Raw genomic sequence first — 27,068 nt, 5'->3', positions numbered from 1 at the left:
AGCACTTTATAAAACTTAAGTCACTATATAAATGCAAAGCTTATTGCTAAAAAGATTAGAAATTCTTTTCCAAAGTTAGAGAGAAGTTCTGCTTTAATACTCTGCTAAGTGCATTTTGCATATAAAATTATAAAACGAATACTTTAAAACTATTATGAAAATGTGATATAACTATGAGTTTGTATTGACAAAAGTCAAAATAAAATTTAGCAGAGCTTATAGGATATTCATTATATTTTGTTTTAACCTCTGTTTTGTTTGTGGATTTAAAGATTTATGTATTGGGAGAAATATTTTGTACATTTATTGCTCGCGGGTGATTTTATTTTCTTTATCTTAGTGATACAAATGATATTTAGGAGGAGGCAAGGAAGAAAGGATGGTATTAAAATCAGTGGAACACAAATTTGGAGAAAATAATCTGGCTTTTCAAATGGAATTTTAAGAGCCATTGTGAGATTTTTAAAAGTGATAAATTTAGAAACATAAGGAAAATAGCAAAATTCTGTTTAGTACAGTGACCGTCTGTATATATGAAGGACTGAGTGAAATAAGCATCCCTCTTTTTGGCAAATGGTGTACAATAGCTGCAAAATGAGATGTATGTTGTCAGACAACAGACAGATTATTAGTTTTACTTAGTTGTTCTTTATTCTAAGAGAGGGTTATCTTGGGGAGGGGATTAAGTCCTGGAGAATTGAAAGTAAAATGAGGGAGAAAAGTATTTTTTTTTTCTTAAAAAGAGAGGATTATAGATGGCTTTGTTGTTTAAATGTATAAAAGCGTTGGGTTGAAAATTAGAAGACAGGAATTTTAGTTCTGCTACTGACTTGATATTTACTATTTTTCACAGCTGTGTTATTCCTTTGTTTGCCCCCACCTTATTGCTTTTTTTCCCCCTCTTTGCTTCATGCCCTCTCTCTAGAAAGAATAGTGAGAAAGAAGCTGCCCAGCACTATTCTCTGATGTAATCAGCTGCTTCCTTAGTCAACTTCTCCTCTCCTAAACTGTCATAGTTTCTCATGCTTTCTTTCCTCTTGTCATACTCCACTATCCAAACTTAAGAGTTTGTTTTGTTTATGATTAAGAATCTCTCTAAATCTGCCCTCCCTCATATTGCTCCTTTCCTCCCTTGTTCTTTTCCTTCCTGAGTTGAATTTATTCTAGACTAAAATCTTGGTATGTAGTTATTATCCTCCTTTGACCAAATTAAAATAAACTATGAAGTTTAAGTGGCCAGTTTTCCCCTACTTCCTCCTTTGTATAGTCTTCATTTACTTGATGCCCACCCTGATGATGTGAGGTGTTTATTCTTAAACATATTTTTCTCCTCTCTTTTCTTTCAAGATCATCAGTCAGTAAACATTCCTTAAACACTGTGTAAGCCAGACACTGTACTGAGTTCTAGGGATATAGCAAAAGGAAAAAGGCAGCTCCTACTCATAAAAGCCAATATGCAATACACTCTGTAAACAATTTAGTACAAACAAGCTATATAAAAAATAAATTAGAAATAAGAGGGAATATGTTAGAATTAAAAGAGATGGGGAAAGACTTCTTGTAGAAGTTGTGACTTGAAGGAAGATAGGAAAGAGTGGGTAGTATTATGAAGGATAGTATTATGAAGGACTTTGAACACACAGAAAAAAGGATTTCATATTTGATCTTGGAGATGACAAAGTGCCATTGGAATCTGGTGAAACTTTGATAGCCAAGTAAAGTATGGACCGGGGTGGAGATAGACATATGGCAACTGGACTGAGTAGCAGCCTACAGTGATAGGCCTAAACCAAGTGCTGTTAGTGTCAGAAGGAAGGAGGGTGGCTTAGGATTGCTTTATGAAAGATGTAGAAGACAGACAGGGAGTCAAGAATGGTCCTTATGTTGTGAGTTTGGGGGACTAGAATGGGGGTCCTCAGCAGTAACAGTGAAGTTAGGAAAAGGTGAGGATTTGAAAGCAAAGACAGCTAGCTCTCTATTGCACGTGCTGAGTGTAAGATGTGTCCCAGACACAGAGTTTGAGCTGCTCTGTAGGCTGGTGGAAATCTTGAGCTGAGTTTTGTAGAGAAGACTGGATAAGTAAATTTTAGTATCATCAACATAGAGAAGATTATGAATCCATGGGAACTAAGGCCACTGAATAAAACAGCGCAGTGGTAGAAGAGAAGAAGAGAATTCTTCAGGATCTTCATCTAGGTCAAACCTACTAAATCTAAATTTAGTGGAGCGGGGAAGGATTCAGCAAAAAAGTGTGAGAAAGAATCCAATAGGTAGGAGGAGAGCCAGCAGAAGGCAGTGTCAGGGAAAGCGAGGGAGAGACTCTCCAAGATGGTGTGCAGATAAGAGATTTAGGAGCATGTTTTGTAGATGGTGGGGAAGTAGTCAGAGGATGGGCAGAGACTGAAAATGAGTGAGAGTTGGGATATCAGAGGGGGGTGTTCATTGGAGTGGGACAATTGGTGCTTTTAGAAGAGTCTGAGACAGGGTGAAGGAGGACATGTGGCAGAATACATTTAGATGATGGGGCATGTGGAAGGAGGAGGAGAAGGAATCTTGGGTAAATAAATGGCTTTTCCCCTTTGTAACATAGGAGATAGTGTTCTTAGTGTAGAGAATGGGAAGAAGGGGAATCATGGAAGGTTTGAAGAGGGAAAAAATGTTTGGGGGATTGCCGAGATAATGAGTTATTTAGGGAGGTGTGAGAAAATTACCTTGTAACAATAAGGTTATGTGAAATAAATCTGTAGTGGACTCAGAATGGTTTTTGTGATTTTCCTTCAGCTTTATTCAAAAGCTTGAGCATTGAAATAAAGGCAGCAGAGACAGTAGGGATGGCCCAAGACTTGACAGAATAAGATCTTTAATAGTATTAAGGATCAGGGACGTCAGAGAAAATGTTCATTAGAGTTCTAATGGTTCATCAAGATGGACTGGGAAGGGTCCCTAGAGTATGGCTAAGGCAGGGGGGATAATTGAGGATGAAGATATGGGTGAAGAAAAATTTGGAGTTTAAAGGCCGAGGAAAAAGTGAAATAGCAATAAATTGTGATCGTATCATGGACTTTCTGAATTCATGAACTTTGGAAGGAGTGTTATTTGTGGGGCAAGATCAAGGGCACAACCATCTTTATGTGTGGCTCGGGTAGGGGATGAATGAGTAGGCCATATGAAATGAGAAAGTGAAAGAAATGAAAGATTCGGGTTTTTGAGGGAATATTCATATATATTTTAAAGCCCTCTAGTAGGAGAGACTGTGAGTTAGGGGCTGGATTCATGAGAAGCAAATTATTCTGGGGGCTAGGAGACAGTAGTTAATAAATCTTGATCAGGTGGTAGATAGGGATTAAATGAACCTCAAAGCAAGGTAAAGTGACTGAGTGATGGTGCTAGAAGGAGAGCTTTTTAACATAACAAAGCTACTTTTCTGTCTAATTTCCTCTATAATCCCTAATTTATAGGACCCTGGCACTCATTTCTGTCACTTCTATGGAGTAGTAAATACTTAATCCTTGTTTAGACCTTTCCATTTGTTCTTAAAACTTCTCTGGACTGTTATGAAACTTATTTCACAGTTTGGCTTTTGTTCTTATTTTTCATCAAGAATGCATGGAAAGGGGCAGCTAAGTGGTGCAGTGAATAGAGCACTAGCTCTGAAGTCAGGAGGACCTGAGTTCAAATTTGGTCTCAGACACATTTTTTGGCTATGTGAACTTGGGCAAGTCACTTAATCCCAATTGCCTCAGTAAAAAGAGAAAAAAAAGCATGGAAGGTCCTCTCTTTCATAAAAAGTCATCCCTACTTTTCCCCCCAATGTAATAATCTTCTGTTTTATTTGAGAAATTATTTTTGGCTGTAAGTCTTTTGTCTTTTATGATATTTTATTCTAAACTCTGCTCCCTTTATAGTTGTAGCTGTTAAAACTTGTGTGATTCTAATTTGCTCCATAGTACTTGAATTCTCCCTTTCTGTATGATTATATCATTTTTTCTTTGAACTAGGTCTGTTTTGTTTCTGTTGTGCTAGAAATTATTTCACAATTTTTTAAATTAATTAATGCTATTTTCATTTTGTCTTCTGGTTTGGACAATTTTATTTCACTATTTCTTAAAATATGCTGTTCAGGCTTTGTTTTTGTGCTAATGGCTTTCAGGTAATCTGGTGACTCTTTTAAATTGTACTCTTTGATCTATTTTTCAGATCACTTGTTTTTGATATAAGATATCTTACATTTTCTTCCATTCCTATTTATTCTATTTTTCAAACTTCTGGCTTAGTTTTAATGTTTCTTTTTCTCTTGTAGAGTCATTGATGCCTTTTTAATTTTCTAGGAGTCTTATATAAAAAAATTTTATATCCCTTATTTTCTTTTCAGATCTTTTCTTCAGAATTCTCCTTTCTTCTAGACCTCTCATTTTATTTTTAATGTTTTTAAACTTTGTTTCATTTCTTTTAGAATTTCTAGTTGATTTTGTGATCAAGCTATGTTTTTACTTCAACTGTTGCTTGTAGATCTTTTAGAATTCTCTTTCTCAAGGTTTGTTTATTGAGTATCTCTGGGCATCATAATAGTCCTCTCTTGTGGAAGTGGCATTTTGTTTTCCTTTGTCTACTCATTTTTTGAGCCTTGTTTCCCAAATTGGTGCTTTAAGTTAGGGAAAGGTGCTACCTACTTCTAGAGGGAACATCAGAGCCAAAACTTCCTTTCATTACAGCAGTGACCCTGATCAGAAAACTACAAACTTTCATTTGATCTATTGCTTTGCCTTCCAGACCCAAAGTACCCTCTATCTTTTCCATCTGCCATGTTGCTGAATTCTTCTTTATGTGTCATTTCCTCTACTTAGAATGTAATCTTGAAAGCTAGGGATTTCTTTTTCTTTTTTGCATCCTCCTGGGTTTAGCACATCGCTTGTTATATAGTAAGAATTTAATTTTTTTTCATTCCATTTATCTATTCTCAACTTCTTATTCTTTCTTGTCCATATCCTTTGATAAATATTTGTAAAGGGTCAAGTTAGAAGCTTTCCTCTAGGTTTTGTAACATTTACTGATAATGTATAGCACAGCTTCTCATTGTCTCAGTATGCCTGTTCATTTCATTTTATGATTATATATCTCCTGGATGATATCTTTTGTGACATCTCTTTTACTTCTGTCTTTATTGAATAACCAATATTTGTCTGAAATATAATTGAAATTATTATGCAACATTTTCTAAGATTTGAATTCTGTATTGTTTTGACAATTTTTATTTGAGGCTAGTAGGTTTTAAGTCTAAATTTTCTAGTGTGAGCATCAATTCTGTAAGGTTGAATTGTGAATTTCTCTGGTGCTATAAAAAAAGGGAAAGTTAAAGTTGTTCAAATTGTAGGAACCATAAAATATAGTGTCAGTTTTAGAAAGCCTTTTAGTTAAACATCTATTCTTAAGATGGTGCAATAATTATCAACAGAGTCATTAATATGTAAAGCATGTTCTTAGGTTGATTTTGTTTAGACTGGTGATTAAAAACATTTCTTTCTTTAGGAACCTTGTAGCCAAGAAATTAATGTCTCTGATGTATCTTTTTTTTTTTCTTTCTCATTAGGGTCAATATAGGCCTTCTGACTTGTTGTGTCCAGAGACATATGTTTGGGTACCCATTGAACAGTGTCTGCCTGCACTTGAGAACTCTAAATACTGTCGCTTCAACCAAGATACAAAAGCAGGTAGGTTTATAAATAGAGCTTATAACTTCACATTGTCGGATTTATTTTTGTAATCTGTTGGTATGAAAGTATTTGTTCTAAAAAGAATTCATATAGCTTTATATCTTTTTTGTATATATGTATATGTGCAGGAACGAGGCTAATAGTGGGGAGGGAGAAATCCTCCTATAAATAATAGTCCTATAAATAAATCTGAAGTCTTCCTTTTTTGGGCTATTCATCTGTACTATTTCTTTCTTTAATATTATGAGTGCTTTGAGGGAAAGGATCACAGCTTCCTTTTTCGTTATTATCATTATTGTATGTCTCAGAGTAGAAGTAATAGAATCATAAAATATAATAATAGAATATAAAACATAGTAATAGAAACGTAAAACATTAAAAGGTTTTAAAGATCATCTAAAGTAGCTTTTCTTCCTTTAACATGGCTTGGGGAGACTTTAATAATCCTCCAAGGAAGTCTAAGAAGTTAGGATAGGAATGGGTCTAGGAACTAAACTAATAATCTTGGGTAAGGTACCATTGAAGTGCAAAATCTTATTCCAGATCTTTCCTTTATCAGTAACTGAAGTCTATAAGAGGGCGGAAGATATATTATTTTGCAAAGAATTGGGTACCTAAATAATCAAGGGTAGCATATATTAAACCTCCTTAGTTTTTTACATAATATGATCTGCGAGTGTTTTTTATAGTTCATGGTTAAGTAATGGTCTTTGTCAATTAATATAATTTGTTTTCATACCTGGTGGTTAAGATGTTAAATTTTAAAATTATTTTCAAGATTACACATGTATTACGTAATAGAGATCCAAAACCCAAAAAGTGGTAATCTTCCTCTCGGGCAATTTGCGTATATAATTAATTTCTGAAATTATAATGTATGTCATCTAGTTAGCCTCCTTAGGATTTAAAACTTAACTAAAGTGATTTTAGAAATGATTTCATCCAACTTCCAAATCCTTATACAAATGAGGAAAACAGATCCAGAGAAGTAGTTACTTACTAAATAACTAAAAATCTAGTTGGGATTTGAAAATAAAACAAGACATTGCTTAAATGTGTTCATAATAGGCTTTTATATTTTTAATATTTTAAATATAAAGCAAAATTGAAAAAAGTTATCAAAGATTTTTACCTTTTATATTCTCATCTGCTCATCTATAGTAGCAACCAGTCATTTGTTAAATCTTCAAAAAAGAAAAAAAAACTAAAGTGTATAAAGCACTAAAGTAGTATTTCCTAAAATTGGCTCAAGTGCCATAGGTGTCTATTCTTTTTCTTTTAAAAATTTTTTTCAATATATTTCATTTTCCCAATTATATCTAGAGATAGTTTTCAACATTAATTTTTGAATTCCATTTTTTTCTCCTTCCCTCCTCCCTTCCCCAGAACAACAATTAGTATAAGTTATACATGTACAGTCATTTCAAATATATTTCCATATTAATCATGTTGTGAAAGAAAAAATCAAAACAAAAGAGGGAAACCACAAGAAAAAAAAAAACAAGCAATAACAACAAAAGGTGAAAATAGTATACTTCAATCCCTTCAGTCTCCATAGTTCTCTCTTTGGATGTAGATGGAATTTTCTATCCCAAGTTTACTGGAATTGTCTTAGATCACTGAATTGCTGAGAAGAACTAAATTTTTCATCGTTGATCATCACATAATCTTGCCTTAATAGTGTGTAATGTTTTCCTGGTTCTGTTCATTTCACTACCATCAGTTCATGTAAGTCTTTCCAGGCTTTTCTGAAGTCAGTTTTATAGAACAATAATATTCCATTACATTCATATACCACAGCTTACTCAGCCCAATTATGGGCATCCATTCAGGTTCCAATTCTGTGCCTATTCTTTTTCTAGAGTAAAATAATCCATAAAATTTATTAATTCTAATTTTTAGGTATTTGGTTTGGCAATATAGTTTAGCACTCCACCATTAGGTAGCAAGCATTAAATATTACACATTTATATCTACTAAAAGCATTATTAAACTTTTGAAAGCTCTAAAAATTAATAATGCTAGTAGATTATATTTACATTGCACCAGCGATATGCAGAAACCATCTTTAACTGGCTTACAAAAGCAATTTTAAAATTTTGAGCATGAGTATATATGCATTTTGGAAATTGGCAAACTCTGATCTTGATTCATTGGTTTGTTGATTGTCTAGACCAGGGACTGGCACACTGTGCTCTGTGGACCAAAGGAGATCCTACAGTATTGAGAAAAAAGTTTTTACATTTTAAAATACAGTGAACATTACAAAAATAGAAATGATTTCTCTCACTCTCCGATTACCTCAGGGTTATACCAAGTATATAGATTGATGGATAATGTTTCTTTTAATTATGTCCTATATCCTTATAAAGATTACTTTATCTTTATAAAGTGAAGTCTTTTCTGAATTAAAATTCAGAACCTTTTAAAATTTGCTTCAAACTCCCTTGTTTCTTGGAAAATTTTAGCTTTTTGAATTGTCTTTCATTCTAAATTTTTCAGTTTAGTCATATTTAATTCAGTTCTTTCCTATTGACATTGAATTTGAAAGTGTAGGAGACCAGAACTTCACATTTTATAAAATTCAGCCCATTAATTAACTGAATGTCACATAGTGAAGGAGAATTTGATAAGCATTCATTGATATTAATAATTAGTTTAGAATGCAAATGTGTCATTGAAAAGATTCTTAGGTCACTTTGTCACTTAAATGATAATACTTGAAAACATTCCTGATTCCCCCAGCTGTTAATTCCCTCCTTCCAAAAATGTCTTTGAATTTATTTGGCTTATAAGTATACATTCAGTTTCTCCTAATAGAATATAAGCTCTTTAAAGACGTTTTAATTTTTTTAAGACTTTAAATAAAATATTGTTAAATTTTTATTTGTATAGCCTTAGCTCCTGGCATAATGACTAATACATAGTAGGTGCTTAATAAATGCTTATTGATTGATATTTATTATTAATTTCAATGGTATACTTAAAAATATAGTTCTTCAAAGATTCTCATTTGAATCTCTGTATTACATTTCGTAATTAAGTTTGAAAAACAAAATCAGGCTAAGGTGATGAGTAAACTACTCAAAAAATAATTCTTTGAACAACATAAGGATTCCTAATATTCTGTGTTCTTGAAAATTTTCAGTTCAACAAGAATGCTTAACAGTTTTATCAGTATTGAATATCACAGCTCAGATGTGACTTACAGACTGACATCCTGTGGTTTTAGGAAATTAAAATGCAGTTACATGCTGAACTGTATTGGGCATGCTGTGAGACATGGTCATTTGAGATTTAAATAGTAGTCTATAAGGAAGCTGCTTTTGACTCAGAGTTCATGTTATTTTTTCATGACCCACTGCAATCTGTAATTTTCCATTTCTTCCAAAAAAAAATGTAAAGCATAAAATGAACAACATGAACAGCGCTGCATGGTGCTATTGTCACTAATTCTTGTCTCTTCTACCTTTTTAATCATGATCTTGTACAGAAAACTCTGATTTTCCTATTAAACAAAGTTCATTTTTGGTATATATTTCTTACCAGTTGGAAGAAAAATTTCTCTTCCCCAAATATCCCTGCTGCCTCTAATAGTTCTGTTGCAATCCTTTGGGAAATGTTAACTCTTTGACAAGTTTTGTTTTGTTTTTTGGTAGGTGGTAGAGTGTTTGGGTCAGGAAATCTTTCTTAAAGTTAAAACTTATTAGAATTATTGTGCTTTGCAAATAAAAGTAAAGTAACCCATATCATACCCAGCTAGTATATAAAATTTCCAAGTAGAGATAAAATAATATTTAATCATATAAAATTCTTACTAATCTTTAAGAACTCCTATCCTCTATCCTCATGCCTAAAAAGAGTATGAATATAACTGAAACTTTATATGGCATTGACTCTCCTGGGTTTACAATTATATATTAATAATCAAAAACATGATTCTGTTGCATTTTTTCCTTTGTATATGCTGTTGACTGTATATTTGCACATTTTAACCCTGTTTTTTTCTTAAATATTTTTCTAACTTCTAGAGTTCTTAAATATTCTTTTTTTTTTTTTTTTTGTTCTTAAATATTCTACTTGTGAAAGTAGCTTATCTTGAATTCCTCTGGCTCCTTTCTTATGATTTTCTGTTCCATCATGTAATCTCTTCATTGAGTATAGCAGACTCTAGAGAGGGAAGAAAGGGACAGAGGAATATAATTCTACAATTACTACCCAAATCAGGAATGGAACTGAAGGAGAGTCCTAGATAGGTAACATACAGAAAAGCAATGTAGGCGTAGGCTTACTTAGCAGTTTGATAAGCCTAAAGGAATTTGACTGTGACTTGATTAATTTTATCTAGACTGGAAGCTGGCATTAGGAGGAAATAAATTTTACTAGAGTTGATCATTCTTATTAGTATTTTAGTAAACATTTTATTATTCATTTCAAAGGCAGTGAAATCGTTAATAGTTGTTGTTGTTATTATTATTATTATTATGGAATTGGGATTAAATGACTTACCCAGGGTCACACAGTTAAGAAGTGTTAAGTGTTTGAGGTCCAATTTGAACTCGGGTCCAGCTGACTTCAGGACTGGTGCTCTATCCACTGCGCCACCTAGCCCCCCCTATAGTTACATTCTTACAGCAGTAGAATTAAATAACTAACCACTAAGGCTCCCAAATAGCTTGTAAATAAACTAAACAATTGTAATAACTAATCCTTGTTATTTCCATTGTTGGGTTGATAATAAAAAAAAGTCTTAATTCACAGATTGCTTGAAAAAAATTAATTTTTGTTGTAGGTCAACTTAATAGATTGTATTTTGTTCTTCCATTGTAAGAAATTATAGAGATATATTAGTGGATGTTATTCTTTTCATCTTTACATGGATGTTCAGGTGTTTCATTCATTCATTTTTTAATTCAGTCACCATTGTTAAAGTATTCATAATATGGTAGGCACTGGAACATATGAAGAAATCATTGAGACAATATTCCCAGCTTTTATGCAAAGCAACAATCCTGCGGGAAGGGGTTGAGGAATACCAAAATTATAATGCAGAATAGGGGCTATGTAGGCTTAACATCTAAGGAAGCAAAAGGCTACATTTTGCTACATATAGGCATGTTAGTTCTTAGATCATTAAGAGGTATGAATATAAATTTATAATAATTCTTCTATACATGTAATGCTTCATATTTTAAAAAATATTTTCCCATATGTTCTCTGAATATCTCTCTTAGAACTTTCTCACTTCCAAAAGCAGAGCAGCTAATTTCTTGACATGTCATAGTGATAACATTATATTTAACAAAGTAGAGGAATCAACTAAGGAAAAATCTCTTTTGGATTTGATTTTTCCCAACAAGAAAGATGTGGTTACTCTGATGAAATTAAAAAACAAACTAACTTCCTATTATAATTTAGGTCATGTGCTGGGCATAAGGGATACAGAGTGCAAATGAAATAGTTACTGCTTTTAGGAAGCTTCCATTCTATCTGCAGAGACAACAGTCAGCTAAATACATAAACATATGTAAATAAGTACACACAAAATAATAGAAAGTAATGAGAAGACCACTAATAATACCTGGGAATAGAAACTTGGAAGGAAGCCAAAGATCCTAGCAAGTTAAGGGGACAATGAATTACTTTCTAGGGTTAGAGGACAGCGTTGGAAAAGATGAAGAAATGACAGAAAGCATGTCATGTGTGAAGAGTATCAAGAAAGACAAGCTTATCTGGACTGTAGAGTACACAAGTAGGAGTTGAAAGAGACCTTAGAATTCGGCAAGTCCAATCTACTTGTTTAACAGATGAGGAAATTAAAGCACAATTAGTTTGTCAGTTGTCCAGTGATTCACAAGGTAAGGATCTGATCAAGAGGTACGTAGTGTCTAGACTAGAGGTAATAATACTATACTACTCCTTCCTGGTCAGACCATATGTGTAATATTATGGTTACTTTCGGCTACAATATTTTAGGAACGTCATATATAGGATAGCAAACAACAATTTCAAGGTCATTTGATACAAGAATTACTTAAAGAAGTTGAGGTTGTTTACTTCTGGAGAAAAGATTCAACAGAGTTTGTGAAAACTGCATTTGAGTGCTCATCATATAGAAGAAGGATTTATACTGGTTGGCTCCAAAGATCAGGACTAATGTCAGAGAGACAGATTTGAGTTTGATGTCAGGAAAAACTTTCTAACAATCAGTTATCTAAAAGTGGAATTGTATGGCCTCACAAAGTTGGATCCCCACCTAAATGTATGTCTTAAAAGTGGTATGAATACTTTCCAGATATGTTATATAGATCAGAGTTTCTTAAACTTTTTTCACTCATGACCCCTTTTTGCTCCAGAAATCTTTACATGATCCCATCTTGAGTCTGAGCCAAAGTATTTTTGGCAACATTTGTGCATGCTCAGTGCAAAATGTGCTTTGTTATATGTTCACAATCAAGGCTGAAGTGAAGTTGCATGATGCAATATGGGCCAGGGCTGCCAGAAACACCTCAGATTCATTACGTATTTGATTTTGAATCAATTTTTAGTCATTCAGTTTAGAATTTTACCTTTTTTTTTTTTTAACCTAATTTTACTATTTCCAAATTTTTCATGACCCTATTCAGTTATATGATGGGGTTTCAACCCACAATTTAAGCTTTGTTGCAGATAAGGCTTATTCAAAAGGATTTAATAAAATGACTTCTGAGGTCCTATTTAACTTGGATTCTGTTATAACTCTGTGCTGCTAAAACATGGTTGAAGTATTGCTAAGAAAATTCAATAGTTCCAATCATTTGCTGAAAAATATGCAGATATAAAATTAAAGTAGCCATAAACTTCTGTTGTTCAGTTATTCTTCAGTCACAACTCTCTGTGACCCCATTTGGAGTTTTCTTGACAGAGAGATTGGAATGGTTTGTCATTTCCTTCTCCAGCTTATTTTACAGATAAGGAAACTGAGGCAAACATGATTAAGTAATTTGTCCAGGGTCATACAGCTAGTAAGGGTCTTGAGACCAGATTTGAACTTAAAAAGATGAGTCTTGTCATTCTATCCATTACACCACCTAGCTGCCCCATAAACTTTAATCACTGTTGAATGTTCAAAGTGGCCCTCCCTTTTTTTCTGTAAATAATAGACATGGTTTTATTGCTGGCTTTATTTTTTAGTGCAGTATTTCTTACTTATAATAATAATAATTATTATTATTATTATTATTTTTTGCTCATGACATAGTCTTCTTTGCCTTAAGGAAATGTGGCACACTAAGCATTTACATTAGAAACACTATGAAAGAGTGAGCGGACTTATTGTTTTTTTTTTTTTTTAAATAACTTTTTATTGATAGAACGCATGCCAGGGTAATTTTTTACAGCATTATCCCTTGCATTCACTTTTGTTCTGATTTTTCCCCTCCCTCCCTCCACCCCTTCCCCCAGATGGCAAGCAGTCCTTTACATGTTGAATAGGTTACAGTATATCCTAGATACAATATATGTGTGCAGAACCGAACAGTTTTCTTATTGCACAGGGAGAATTGAATTCAGAAAGTATAAATAACCTGGGAAGAAAAACAAAAATGCAAGCAGTTTATATTCATTTCCCAGTGTTCTTTCTTTGGGTGTACCTGCTTCTGTCCATCTTTGATCAATTAAATGAGCAGACTTATTGATTATACAACTTCAATAAAAAGCAACCAGTTTTGTTGAGCTCTTTCCATATTTGAAATCCGATAGTTTTTGAAGTTAATGCATTCATATAATGAACAAACTCTTTTTTTTTTTATTTTGGTAAATAAATTTATAATATGTATTTTGGGTAAACAACATTTTAATTAAAATTATGTATATTTTATCTGCAGTAATATAATAGCCAAAAATTTGTGACATACATTGTAAAACTCACAGCATATCTTTTTGGAATCTATAGTTTTATATTATGTAATCATTAAGCTTTTACTAAATGCCTACCAGCTCCAAGAAGTTATATCATGCACAGTGACTATACTTTGGTAAAATCATCTCATCAGACAGGTTAAGCCATATTGAGGGTAATTGGCAGGCCTCAAAACTGCCTTTGAGTTAGGAGATATCTACTCCAAGCATGTGAAGATTTCTACCCTCCCCCTGTATTCACACACACACACATCAGAACAATTATTCCAGTGTCCAAGAAGGTAACTAAAATGGAAGCTCTGGAGTGCTTAGAGCTTGGTCAGATATCAAAGACATGAAGATCATCTATGGCATCCTGAGCCATATGAGGCATTTTGATTTTTGTCTTACCACTACACTTTTCTCAGAAAGAGAGAAAGAGGCTGATGACTCTGTAAAACTCTGTCTCACTTAAATGCACAATTAATTCATGCACAAGTCAAGACATCACCCCATGATGTCTTTGGCCCTCTTCAAAAGCAGAGGATGAACAACGTTCCAGTGCTGACCGAGGTGCTGGGTGTACAAATATAGGAATGAGGACAGCCTCTGCTCTTGAGCTGTTACTGTGGAGAGGAAGGGAGATAATAACAACTACACATATATACAATAAATAGAAGATGATTTGGGGACCCTTCTTAAAACTCTCATGGTTCCCTTCCCTCCCACCCTGTCAGCTAAGAATCTTGTTTCATATTTCACAGACTGTTGCCAAAGTCTGTCAGTTTCATCTCTGAATATGCCACTTTGGCACAGACCCTCCTTACTTGTTTTAATTTTTAATAGCTTTTTATTTACAAGTTATTACAGTGGGTAATTTTACAGCATTGACAATTGCCAACCTTTTGTTCCAATTGTTCCCCTCCTTCCCCCCATCCCCTCCCCTAGATGGCAGGATGACAAATACATGTTGAATATATTAAAGTATAAATTAAATACAAAATAAGTATACATGTCCAAACCGTTATTTTGCTGTACAAAAAGAATCGGACTCTGAAATATTATACAATTAGCCTGTGAAGGAAATCAAAAAATGCAGGTGGGCAAAAATATAGGGATTTGGGAATTCAATGTAATGGTTCTTAGTCATCTCCCAGAGTTCTTTCGCTGGGTGTAGTTGGTTCAGTTCATCACTGCTCCATTAAAACTGATTTGGTTTATCTCATTGCCGAAGATGGCCAGGTCCATCAGAATTGATCATCATATAGTATTGTTGTTCAAGTATGTAATGATTTCCTGGTCCTGTTCATTTCACTCAGCATCAGTTCGTCTAAGTCTCTCCAGGCCTTTCTGAAATCATCCTGTTAGACCTTCTTTATTTGTATCTTGATGATTCAAATAGTCTGCTGAGTCTGCCTGACCTCCAAGCTCTTCTCTGTCCAATTCAGCTGCCAAAAACAGAGACCTAAAGTACCACATCAGTCTTCTCAATAAACTCTAGTGATTTCCTATTGCCTCAGGAATCCAATATGAAATTTTTACTTTGACATTCAGAACTTTTTTTCATAGTCTGTCCCCATTCTACCATCTTATACTTTACTCTCTGTCACCTTTCAATCAAATGATGCTAATTTCCTTGATGGTTCACAAATAAAATAATTTCAGTTGGCTCCCAGCATTTCCTCTGAATATCCTCCATGCCTGGAATATATTCCCTCTTCATCCCCACATACTGACTTTCCTGGCTTCTTTCAAGTCCCACTAAAATCTCATCTTCTACAGGCAGTCTTTTCAAACCATCTTAATTTTAGTTAGTGCTTGCCTTCTTTTATTTCTTATTTATTCTGCATATAGCTTGTTTGTACATGTGTGTTTGCATGTTGTTTTCCTCATTAGATTGTGAAGTCCTTGAAGTCAGGGAATGTTTTTTGCCCCTTTTCTTGATTTCCAGCACTTAATATTGTAACTGACTTATATATAGTGGGTGCTTAGTAAAAGTTTATTATCTGAAAAAAGCAAAACAAAACAAAAACAACAATAACAACAAAAAAACCAAGGCCATTACTTGATTTCACATTACAGCAAATGGTAAAGTTTGGAATGCCTTGGATAAGTTCTGTTACCTTCTACTTTCCAGGGATGTCCACATTGATAGTGAGATTGACACACAATGTCAGAACTAGCTCAGTATTTGGGAGTCTCTACAGGAAAGTGTGGGAGGGGAGAGATATTTGATTGATTATCCAGCTGAAGGTCTACAGGGCTGTTGTGTTGACCTCATTGTGGTATGCTAAGCTACCTAGACAGCATACCAGCATCATGCCAGGAAACTGAATTGCTTCCATGTGAATTGTCTTAGGAAGATCCTGAAGATTACCTGGCAGGATAAAGTACCAGACACTAAGCTCTTTTCTCAAACTAAATTGCCAAGTATTCCAACTCTATTATAGAAAACACAACTTCACTGGCCTGGCTACTTTGTTCAAATGTTAAATGTATGCTTGCCAAAATAATTATTTTATGGAGAATGCATGCAGGGCAAATGTTCACAAAGGTATCAGAAAAATCAATACAAGGACACTCTCAAGGTCTCTCTTAAGAACTTTAGAATTGATTGTATGACATAGGAAATTCTGGCCAGCATAGTGAGCCCTTGTCAGAGAATGTAGTGTGTTTTCTAGAGCCCCCAAATTGGGGTGCCAAAATGTACTATGCTTTCTAGAGGTACCAAAATATACTGTCTAGACTATCTCTCTGGATGATCTCGGGACCAGCCCTGAATCCTTAGTCTTAGTGGAGGAGTGAAGGAGACTCACAAAGATAGTCAAAGATAGAGTTCTTATTTCAAGTATTCTCAGCCCTTAAATACCTTAGTATGATTGCATCATTACAACAGTCATTATATCACCATAGCACACTGTGCAAGTGCTAACTATAAGCACCCTGCTATTGATATGTAAATGCCTCTTTTTACTGTAAGTATCCTTTGCTTCAAATAGAATACAAGTGGTCACACCTTCCTTGACTTTTCAGGAAGGGTGAAAGCCCTTAGGGGAGATAGGGAGCCAAACCAGACATTGTCAGCAGGTTCCCTCTGGGCTGAAGGGTCTTATTCCTTACCTAGAGTTCCCCCACTATCTCCGACCCTCTACATCTCCTGCTTTCTTTTGTTTTAATTGAAACATATACATAAATTCATCAGCATGGGAGGTATTACACAAGCAAGTAGTAATATAACACAGGCTAGTAGTGATGTAACAAATAATATGAATTAGCATGAGAGGATTACACAGGCAAGTAGTGGTGTAACAAACAATATGAATCAACATGGTATTACAAAAGATTTCCATGAGTCCCAGAAGGAGGGTATATAAATAACAACTACACATACGTCTCCTTCAGCAGCTAAGAGGTAGTCCAAAATCAATCTATTATCCATCACTTCACTTGTCAGGGAATCCAATGATTTCTGCAAGTTTTAAAGTCCTGCAACAGTCTCATTAACAATTTTTGATGTTCATGAGTCAATTGCCATACACATAGGGTTAACAGCCAGGCTTTTTCAGTGGCACACGTAGTCAGAGGTGGAACCACCCAATGTTTCTTGAGTCTTCTCCTTCGTTTCAAGGGTCTTCTCTTTTTCTGTCTCTCTCTCTCTGATGGACAAGATGGATATGGCTCATTGGCACCCATCTGATTCCTTCTCCATCTGTAGCGATACAAGCAAACCCTCTCTCCAAAGCAGTTAACCTATCTAGTTCTTTCCATTCACTACTTTCTGGATCTCTCCATATCAAGTGGTGATTATCTAAAGATACTGGAGTTGCTCATGCTGGACACTGCCCTTCTCGCAGGTTATGATACCTGTCTGCTGGAGCCAGTGTTTCTCCAGAAAAAATCAAATAATTAATAGTATAAAGGACTAAGTTTAAAAGTTCTCTAGTGTTACCTGTGGCTCCCCTTCTCTTGTTTTTGGAGGAGCATCTTGATGTCTCTGTTTCTCCTCTCTACTATTGCCTGTTCTTGAGGATTAAAAGGTATGCCAGTGGTGTGTAAAATCTGATACTTGGCACAAGTGTGCAAAATGTTTAGAAGTATATGCAGGTCCATTATCTGTTTTTATTGCTTGTGGCACACCATGATTGCAAAAGCTTGTATAAGTAATTCAGTGACCATTCTGGCTGTTTGTTTTGGTGCTGGTATTGAAAAAGTAAATCCTGAAAAGGTGCCTACTACAACATGGATAAAAGATAGACGAGCAAAAGATTTATAGTGGGTTGCATCCATTTGCCAAATTTCATGGGTTCAAACCATGAGGATTCTTCCTTGGACGGAGTGTAGGAGTGTGGAAAAATAGGCAAACTATATAAGCTTTTACTATGCTCCTAGCTTCTGCTTTCGTTATCCCAAATTGCAAACATAAAGTTCGAGCAGCCTTTTTGATATTTAGAATGAGATTCTTGGGCTGCCTGAAATAAAGGGGTATTGACTAACATGGTTAGAAGGCTATCTGCCTTTGAATTTACATAAAAAATAGGACCTGGAAGTTCACTATGAGAGTGGACACACAAGATATAAATCTTACCTGCATGCTTTCTCACTTGCTCTTGAAGTTCCTTAAAGAGCTGACCTATATTGGAAGCTACAAATTTTATTTGTGCTATGGCAATTCTTTGTACTACTGAATAGGCTGGATCAGACATTATATTTATATTTCCTGTATAATAAGTAAGAGCTAGCATAATGGCATACAATTCATTCTGCTGACTGGACTGAAAGGAAGTTCTGAGTATTCTCTTTATAATTAAATCATGAGAATATACAACACAACATCTGGATGCATATTTGGATGCGTCTGTAAAGATAGTTGGTCCTTTAAGAGGAACCTTAGAAACCTTTTCTTCAAAAATCCATTGCCAATTATGTAATAGCCAGGTTATCTTTAATGGAGACCCATGTGTAAAATTTGAAGTTGTGGCCAATAAAATTTGCCACTCTGGGATGGCTTCACAGCATACATTAATTTGTGCATTGGTATAAAAGGTGTATATCTTGTCAGGTCTTATCCCAGATAATTGTATTACTAGCTTAATGGCCTTTAATAAGATTCTAGCCACAAATACAGGCTAAGGAGTAAGGCTTTGTTCTGATTGTGCTTGGAGAGTCACCCACTTGATTATATTGTCTCCTTGGTGAAGGACAGCGGTGGGTGCCTCTTTTGTAGCAAAAACTGCTATTTCTAAGGGTTTTTGAATTCAGTCTCTCTCAAAGTCTTTTGAGCTTCTTTTGTAAGCTGGCATAGTGAGTCTAAAGCAGTGTCTCCCCATAAAATGTCATATAATGGTTGCAATTAATAAGTAGTTTAGCCTAACACCGGATGCATCCATTGTTAATCTCCTATCAATTTCTGAAAGTCACTTAAGGTATTCAATTTCTCTGTTCTTAAAGAAAGTTTTTGTACTGTAAGCACCTTAGAATATACTTCATATCCTAAATATTGAAAAAAGGAGCATGCTTTTGATTTTTTTCTGAGACTATATACAATTGGTAGTTCCTTAATGTTTCTGTGGTCTTTTGTTGACATCCTTCTAACATTTGCTCCTCAAGTGCACATCCCAAGATATCACCCATGTAAATGTAATAACATAACTTTTGAAAATGCTTTTCTTACTGGTATAAAAGCAGCAGCCACATGCATTTGACACATAGTAGGGCTATTTTTTATTCTCTGTGGCAAAACTGTCCATTCATATCTTTTATAAGGCTCAGCTAAATTAATGCTGGGCACTGAAAAGGCAAATCTTTTCATGTCCTCCTTATCCAGATGGATAGAATAGAAATAACCTTTTCCCCACAGATTGATGGGGATTTTTTTTTAACTACAAAAGGAGTAAAAACTCCTGTCTTATCTTCAAATTTCCATCTCAAAAGGGTAGCATTAATTAAAGCTACTAGTGATCCTCCTATGCCAAACATATGGGTGTTTGCTGTATCTTTGGCCAATGACTGAGCCAGCTGGCACCTCTAATAATTGTATAATCTTCACCTGGGTCCACACATTGTCTACTTGTATTAGGGACTAGGATCTTAGCTACACATTGCCCAGTTTCCCAAATCAGTGTATGGATAGACAAGGTTTTGTAAGCACTCTCAGAAGGTGAAATGGTCAAGCTGACTATGAGTGGAGGCAAGGGATCCATAAGTTGGACAGAAACAGGATTCAGCTCTCCAGGGGATATCTCAATAGTCCCAGCTCATACAACTCTATTCTCCCTAATTGCAATCCCTCCCTTCCCCCATCAGGTTGCTTCTTGGCTGACTGATCATGTTAGAGTACTGAACTTTTAAAGTCTCTGGATGCAACAGCAGTTGCCATCATGCCCCAAGTGTTTTTTTTGTCTGGGCCCTAGAACCAAACCCCGCCTCTTATAATGACGACATAAGGGGTGGGCAAAAACATTGGCAGTACTGATAGTGTCATTGCCCCTCCCACTCCTCCTTCTCCTCCCACCTATGAAAGTGGAGTTGAGGGAGGAGGTTCAGGAAAGGGGGAATACCCTAAGGATGCATGCTTGGGTGTAGACAGAAGGGGAGCTGAGCTGTGAAAGTGGGAAGCACCATACTCTTTAAGCTAGTCAGCACTATTCTTAAGGTACTTAACTCTTTTCCTGCCCAACTCTTCATGCCTACCAGCTACCTAGTCAGTCCCATCCCCCCTCCTGCTTTTTCTCTTCATACTTCCTTGTCTGGCTGTCCCCATTAAAATCTTTCCTTGTTTTAAAACTTGTTGGAGTCTTTAAAGCCAATTGTATTATATTGTACATAAGTATTGTTTCTGCAGAAATTGAATGAGGACCCATAGCTTTTTATATCCAATTAGTTGTTCTACCACTATTTTCCACATTTCTGGCTCTAATTTTTCTTCCTTAGAGAACCAAAGAGAAGAGCCAGTGTTCTGCTTCTGAGTTACAAGAAACCTTGCTTCTCTATTAACCTAATTCATGCATGCTTCATACTTTCTTTGGGATGGGGGGAGGTTCTTTTCTTAATTATTTGTTCCATTTCTGCTGAAAAATGAAAATAACTAATTTAGCCCTTCTGCTTGCCTATTTTTATACTCACCCTATTTCTGGTCCCGGGGACTTCTCCACTGAACTTGCCCATCATGTCAGTTGAGCTGCTGAATGTAAGATCTCACATCTCAAGCTTCACATCTAGAGCCCCACATTTAGGTGCCAAAATGTAGTGTGCTTTCTAGAGCCCCCATGCTGGCATGCCAAAATATACCATCCAAATTAGCTCTCTGAAGATCTCGGATCAGCCCAAGTCCTTGGTCTTAGTGGAGGAGTGAAGAAGACAGGAGACCCATGAGGATGGTCAAAGATAGAGTCCATTTATTTCTAAACCTCTCAGCCCTTAAATATCTTAGTATGATTATATCATTACAGCACACTAAGCATGCGCCAACTAGAGAACCACTACATCACCACAGCACACTGTGCAAGTGCTAACTATAAGTATCCTGCTATTGACATGTAAATGCCTCTTACTCTAAGTATCCCTTGCTTCAAGTAGAACACAGAATGGTCACACCCCCCTTGACTTCTCAGGAATGGTGAGAGTTCTTAGGGGAGATAAGGAGCCAAACCAGACATTGTCAGCAAGTTCCCTCTGGCTTAAGGGTCTTATACCTTACCCAGAGTTCCCCCACTATCTGCAGCCCTCTACAAAAGAAGTTGCTGAGTTCTGTGAGCAAAGCAGAATGGCAGTAGCTCAGAAAAAATGGGAGATGTGCAAAGTTACAGAAGCCATCCCAAGTATTCATATGGACCATTTATCCCCAATCTGTGGCAGAGCATTCTGAGCTCATGTTGAACTGATCAGCAAAAGTAACTCGACTCTAACATAGTGATGTCCTTTTGGTCCTCTTTGATAATGAAGGACAACAACTAACCAGTACTCAATTTTGTCTCTCATCATCAAAGAACTCTCATTTTATCTGTCCATTTCTAGCTATTGTCTCTCCTCCTTATCAGTACTTGAAGCATTCTCTGCAACCCACCAAGTGTCTTGGGACCTCACCATAACTAAATGTCAGTGTTGTGATTTAAACCCACATCTCCATCCTGCTTCCTACTTGAGAATTTTTTCCTCTTCACCCTGTGGAAAGGATGCCAGGATGAAGTAGTACTTAAGAGTACTATTTGGGAATAGTGTGTTTTAAATAGAGCATTTGATATTTTGAACAGGATAAAATATACTTTATAAGGTCCTCAGAAATAATCCGTATTCTAAGTATTTCTAAATCTTTTTTTTCAACTTCAGTCTAAGAATATACTCAACAGAAAGTATTTAAGAACTGCTTAGTTCCACTTTCATAAATTTCTACTTTTATCTTTCTGTCAAAAAAAAAAAAACAACAAAACTTGAGTGGCTTTGTCATAGCAAGATTGTTTATTTTACTAGTGTATTCTTTTACATGATAGTATTATCACAATGTTTTCCTTATACAGGATCTGGAGTAGGGTTGACTGTTCTTGTAAAAATTAGATTTTCCTAGCTGATATTTGCGATAGAATTCAGTTAGACTGAATTGATTTATTCCTTCCCTATGAAATATACATAATAGTAATAATAATGTAATACTATGTTAATAAAAAGTAAACTGCCATATGAAAATAAGGGTGTGACTGACAAGGGAAAGAATGGAAATTATACTTTGACAGCATTCTTAAACTTTATCAAATATTAGAAAACTATTCCAAAATACTATGTTGTACTGGTAACAGCTGATTGCCCACCAAAGATGGGAAGTACAAAAACATACTCTGTTGCATTCCATAATTTAGTTAAATCACATGTCTATAGAGCCAGAGTATAAGGGCACAAAATAATCACATTAGAATATTGGTGAATTTCTCTTAAAGAAAATTAAATTTCTCAGTCGAGGTAGTTTTCTCTTAGCTTGCTCTTTAGTAAAATTGTCTTTTTTGCCTATGAACTTTTAATTTGAAACTGATCAGTTTGGCTGAAGGTCTTATACTGCCTGTTCTAATAAGATAGCCTCAGCCATACTTTACTTCATTCCCCTGCCATCTCTTTGCTAATACCTTTTATTTTAATAGTCATTTTACCCACTCTCTGCTATTCTCCTTATGAATCCTCTCTTCTTGCACAGAGCTAATGACACCCAATGAACTAAAATACCCAAACCTGTTCAACAATGTGTACAACATTTTCCCTTAATAACCCTCCACTTTTGTTGAGAGGAATGATAGATGTTTCATTATAGGTTCTCCAGGATCACTCTGAGCTGACTTCCTTTTAATGATCTTTAATTTAGTCAGTAAGTAGTAATGATGTTACATAGAGATGGAACCTCTCCCTTGTGTAGACATGATTTCATTCTGTATCAATTCGAGCAAATTTTTCTGTTTGTAGAATTTATCATTTCATACTGATAATAATATTCTATTATACTGCTTTTATTTTTAGCTACTCCTCAATTGAGGAACACCTATTTATTTTTTGCTACCTCCAAAAGTATTATCAATAATTTTAAAAAAGATGGGTCAGTGTGAGGACCGTGCTTGCACCCCAGGTCACCCCAGAATCAGCCAGAGTCAGGATAAGCAAAAGTCTTTATTCTAGGTCTTTAGATGCAGGATTGAACAGGATGGAAGCAGAATCTCCGCAACCGCTTTCTCCCTTGTCTATCGCCCAAGAGTTACTCTGGCTAGTCCTACTCCATCTCCTAGTCTCTCCTACAATCCTCTGTATGCACCAATCATTGAGCCAGCACAGGATAATGGGAAGGACCATTTTCTAAGCATATGCCCATAGAGTATTGTCCAATCAGTAGTTAGCCTCAACTGCTTGCCAGTTCTGACCTCAATGCATCGATTCAATAGTTTCAGCCCTCTATAGGCCAGCATGCTGTTTTCTGTACTTTTTCAGTGTTTATCTGGAATTTTATGAATTTCTGTTTTTTAAATTATTTTTTTTTTTCATAAGAGGATTTACTCAGCATAATTTAGATGTAAATAATACATTATAAATTTCTTATTATCTTGCCTAAGTAACAAGACTGATCAAAGCCCAGCATATCATTTAACCAGGAGGAGGAAGAGGCAGGTGACTAAGTCCTAGTATCCCACTCCTCCTAGGTTAATAACTGATACTTTTCAGATCAATGTAATTTGTATTTTAAAATAAAGTAACAATATTTTGCCATATCCTAAATGTGAATCAAATCTGTAACAACATAGTTTTTAAAACCAAAAAAGAGGTAGTAGAGGTAGAGTCAGGAGAACTGAATTCAAATTACGCCTCAGAAACTATGACTCTGGGAAATTAACTTACAGGAACCTCAGTTTCCACATCTGTAAAAAAGTCATATTGAAACTTAAAGCTATGTGCTTCACAGTGTAGTTGTGAGAAAAGGGCTTTGTAAAAATTAAAGTATATTGTGTGGATATATATTGTAGGCATTGCACATGACCAATTAAACTAACAGATTAAAATTAATCCATCATATGGAAACTCATTGCTTATGGTGCAAAAGAAGTATTTCCATAAAACTTTGGCTTCTTGGCTCCAACCTTTTCTGAGGGTTGATGTGCTTCTATTTTTGTGGTTCAGTGTTCCTCTCATACCATCAGTTTGCAGTGGGTACATAGCTGTCTCTGTTAAATATTTCCTATAGAATACTTTACAAAATTAAACCATGCTCTGTAGGTATAGTAGACGTTCAGGTTTATTTTAAAAGGCTCAAGTTTTCATGTAGTATAGATTGTTTTATACATTTGTTTATTTAAAATCTTTTTGAATAGGGAAAGTGTAAAGTCTTTTGTTCACATTACTGCCAATTACAGTAAGCTTAAAATTCTTTATGTGCTGTGCAGGAAATATCTTCCACATCTCCCATTCATTTTGACTATTAAAATAATAGAACTTAAAGTACAATGACTTATTAAAAGCAAGTCAGTTTTATTATCCAATTATGACTATATTTGTCAAAATGTTTAATCTGTCAAGTTCTAAAGTTTGATTTCCAAGTCAGAAAGAAAAGATACACCTTTAGGCTTAGAGCTAAGCAGTTTTTGACTCTCTGGTATGTGGACAAATTCACCTGCACACACTTTGATTTTACGTTCTGCCTACAGTGCTATATCTTCTTTGATCTTCATTTTTGAAACAGTGAAGTCTTGTAAAAATTGAGGGTTGAATATATTTTACATTTGAATACTGATTTCAAAGATTGTCAACTTCTTTTCTGCTGGAGTAACTGAGCAGCAAAGAATTGGCTTAGCTAGCACATCCTGGATATTTTACTGTATTTCCTTTTGTGACTTGTTTTTCCTGGCTTTAATTAAAAGAAACAAAAACAGTGCTTTTACTAGTGAAGTGTGTGTTAGCCAACACAATTTTAAATGTGTTCATTTGACTGTGATTGTATACCAATGTTTAATGAATAGTTTGAAAGAATTCAAGTTGTAATTTGCTATTCTTATTAAAAATATGCCTTGAAAACATTGGTAAAATATTTATGATATTTTCAATATTTACTTAAAATTTATAAGGTAGAGATAGTAATAATATGTATACTATTTACCTCACGGAATTATTGTACATAAAGAGCTTTGTGAATTTTAAGGCACTATATAAATATAAGTATTATTATAGAAACATCGGTAGATCTTAACAAAATTTTAATGTATATAATATCTTTCTAATGTAGTTCAGTACTTTACCTTTCAATGCATTTACTATAGCCATGTATAGGTTTGATAATGTCTAAAAATAAAAACAAAAAAATGTAAAAGTCAAGAAACTATCAATGTACAGCTGAAATGCCTAAAAATATATAATAGGTGTGATATAAATGCTAGCTATAATAACAATAATAATTATTATTACATATTATACTATTCTGCCATAATTTTAAAATTTCAATTGTTTTTAAATTCTATATTTCATTTCCTAAGACATTATAAATACTTGTCTTGTGTTGCTATTTCACTCATCATTTGTATAGACCTGATCACCTTAGAAATTGAAAAATAAATAAAATTTAAATGAAAGTAAAAGAAGGCTCATTTTAATGCTGAAAGATATTAATCAGATGTACTGGTTAGTGCAAGTTGGAAAAAGAACAATGATAATTTTTAGTGTTTAGGAGATAGATACATTGTACCACTACTTACTCTGACTCTGAACTGTTTCTTCTGTAAATGAAGATAAAATATGATTAGGATTATTTTTAATGAAAAAGGAGATATGTGATAAATATTTTGGAAAATATAATGTACATAAAGATACTACTATTACCGTGAAGTCTAAAATAGATTTTGTTTCTGTTTCTTTTTTATTTACCCACTTTAAATCTGAAACAGAGTAATTTTCATTTGCTAAGACTCTGGTATGTCAGGGCAGTAATGGACCATATTACTGGTTTTAGAATGTTTTAAATCATTGAACAATCAATCAGTTCATTATTTTGGCTTGAAATATTGCTTTTAAATCCAAATGACAAAGGTTTGTAATGCATTCTTTATGAATCCTGTACAAGTTATTTTCTTTGACGACATCTTCACAAGTTGCCAGTTATAGGGTGTAATGTGCTTTTTAGATCCCCTACTCTGGGGTGCCAATATATATTGTCTGGGACTAGCTCTCTGTAGGATCTTGGGATCAGCCCAAGTCTTTGGTCTTAGTGAAGAAGTGAAAGAAGGCAGGAAAGCCATGAGCATGGTCAAAGATGGAGTCTGTTTATTTCCAGTCCTTTCAGCCCCTAAATATCTTAATATGATTACATTACTACACCACACTGAGCATGTGCCAACTAGAGAACCATTACATTGCTACATCATGCTGAGCAAGTGCTAACTATAGTAGCAGTACATCACCACAGTGTACTGCGCAAATGCTAACTATAAACATCCTGCTATTGATATGAAAATGTCTCTCTTTACTGTAAATATCCCTTGCTTCAAGTAGAACACAGGTGATCACACCCTCCTTGACTTCTCAGGAAGGGTGAGAGTCTTTAGGGGAGATGGGGAGCCAAACCAGACATTCTCAACAGGTTCCCTCTGGACTGAAGGGTCTTAAACCTTACCCAGAGTTTCCCTGCAATCTGTGGCCCTCTACAATAGAGAATTGCCTTTTTTTTTTTTTTTTTTAAACAGACCATTGCTATGGCTTCAACATTGATTCTGAGTGGTATAATGGGTAATTTAAATTGTATTGTTAGTAATTTGCCATTTTTTCATCCTAGACTGAATGAAACTTAAGTTACTGTACATTTTCCTTTTAAATTTTAAATTTTTTTTCAGCTGTGTTGATGCTGAATTCTAGGTTCATTGTTTTATCAGTTAAGTAAATTAGGCAGAGTTCTATAATTTGAAAATGTCGGAGTTTCAAGTTTTGAGATTATCTTCAGTGGAGGGAAAATCATTTTGGGATTATATTTTGACT

General features: G+C 34.8%; 1 protein-coding gene across 8 annotated transcripts in view; it reads left to right on the top strand.

The window, feature by feature from the left end:
- The window catches only part of ATE1 (arginyltransferase 1), a 185,411-nt gene that overhangs the window by 144,270 nt on the left and 14,073 nt on the right, over positions 1 to 27,068 (top strand). For all 8 annotated transcript variants that reach the window (XM_051981569.1, XM_051981568.1, XM_051981567.1 and 5 more), the window contains one exon: positions 5,588 to 5,708. In XM_051981569.1, the coding sequence (XP_051837529.1) occupies positions 5,588 to 5,708 (121 nt within the window). The remainder of the gene's footprint in view (positions 1 to 5,587; positions 5,709 to 27,068) is intronic.

This window comes from Antechinus flavipes, chromosome 2 (genome assembly GCF_016432865.1).
Source record: "Antechinus flavipes isolate AdamAnt ecotype Samford, QLD, Australia chromosome 2, AdamAnt_v2, whole genome shotgun sequence".
Classification (NCBI taxonomy): domain Eukaryota; kingdom Metazoa; phylum Chordata; class Mammalia; order Dasyuromorphia; family Dasyuridae; genus Antechinus; species Antechinus flavipes.
The sequence above is the reverse complement of the archived record's forward strand: the minus strand, read 5'-3'. Positions and strand labels throughout refer to the sequence as shown.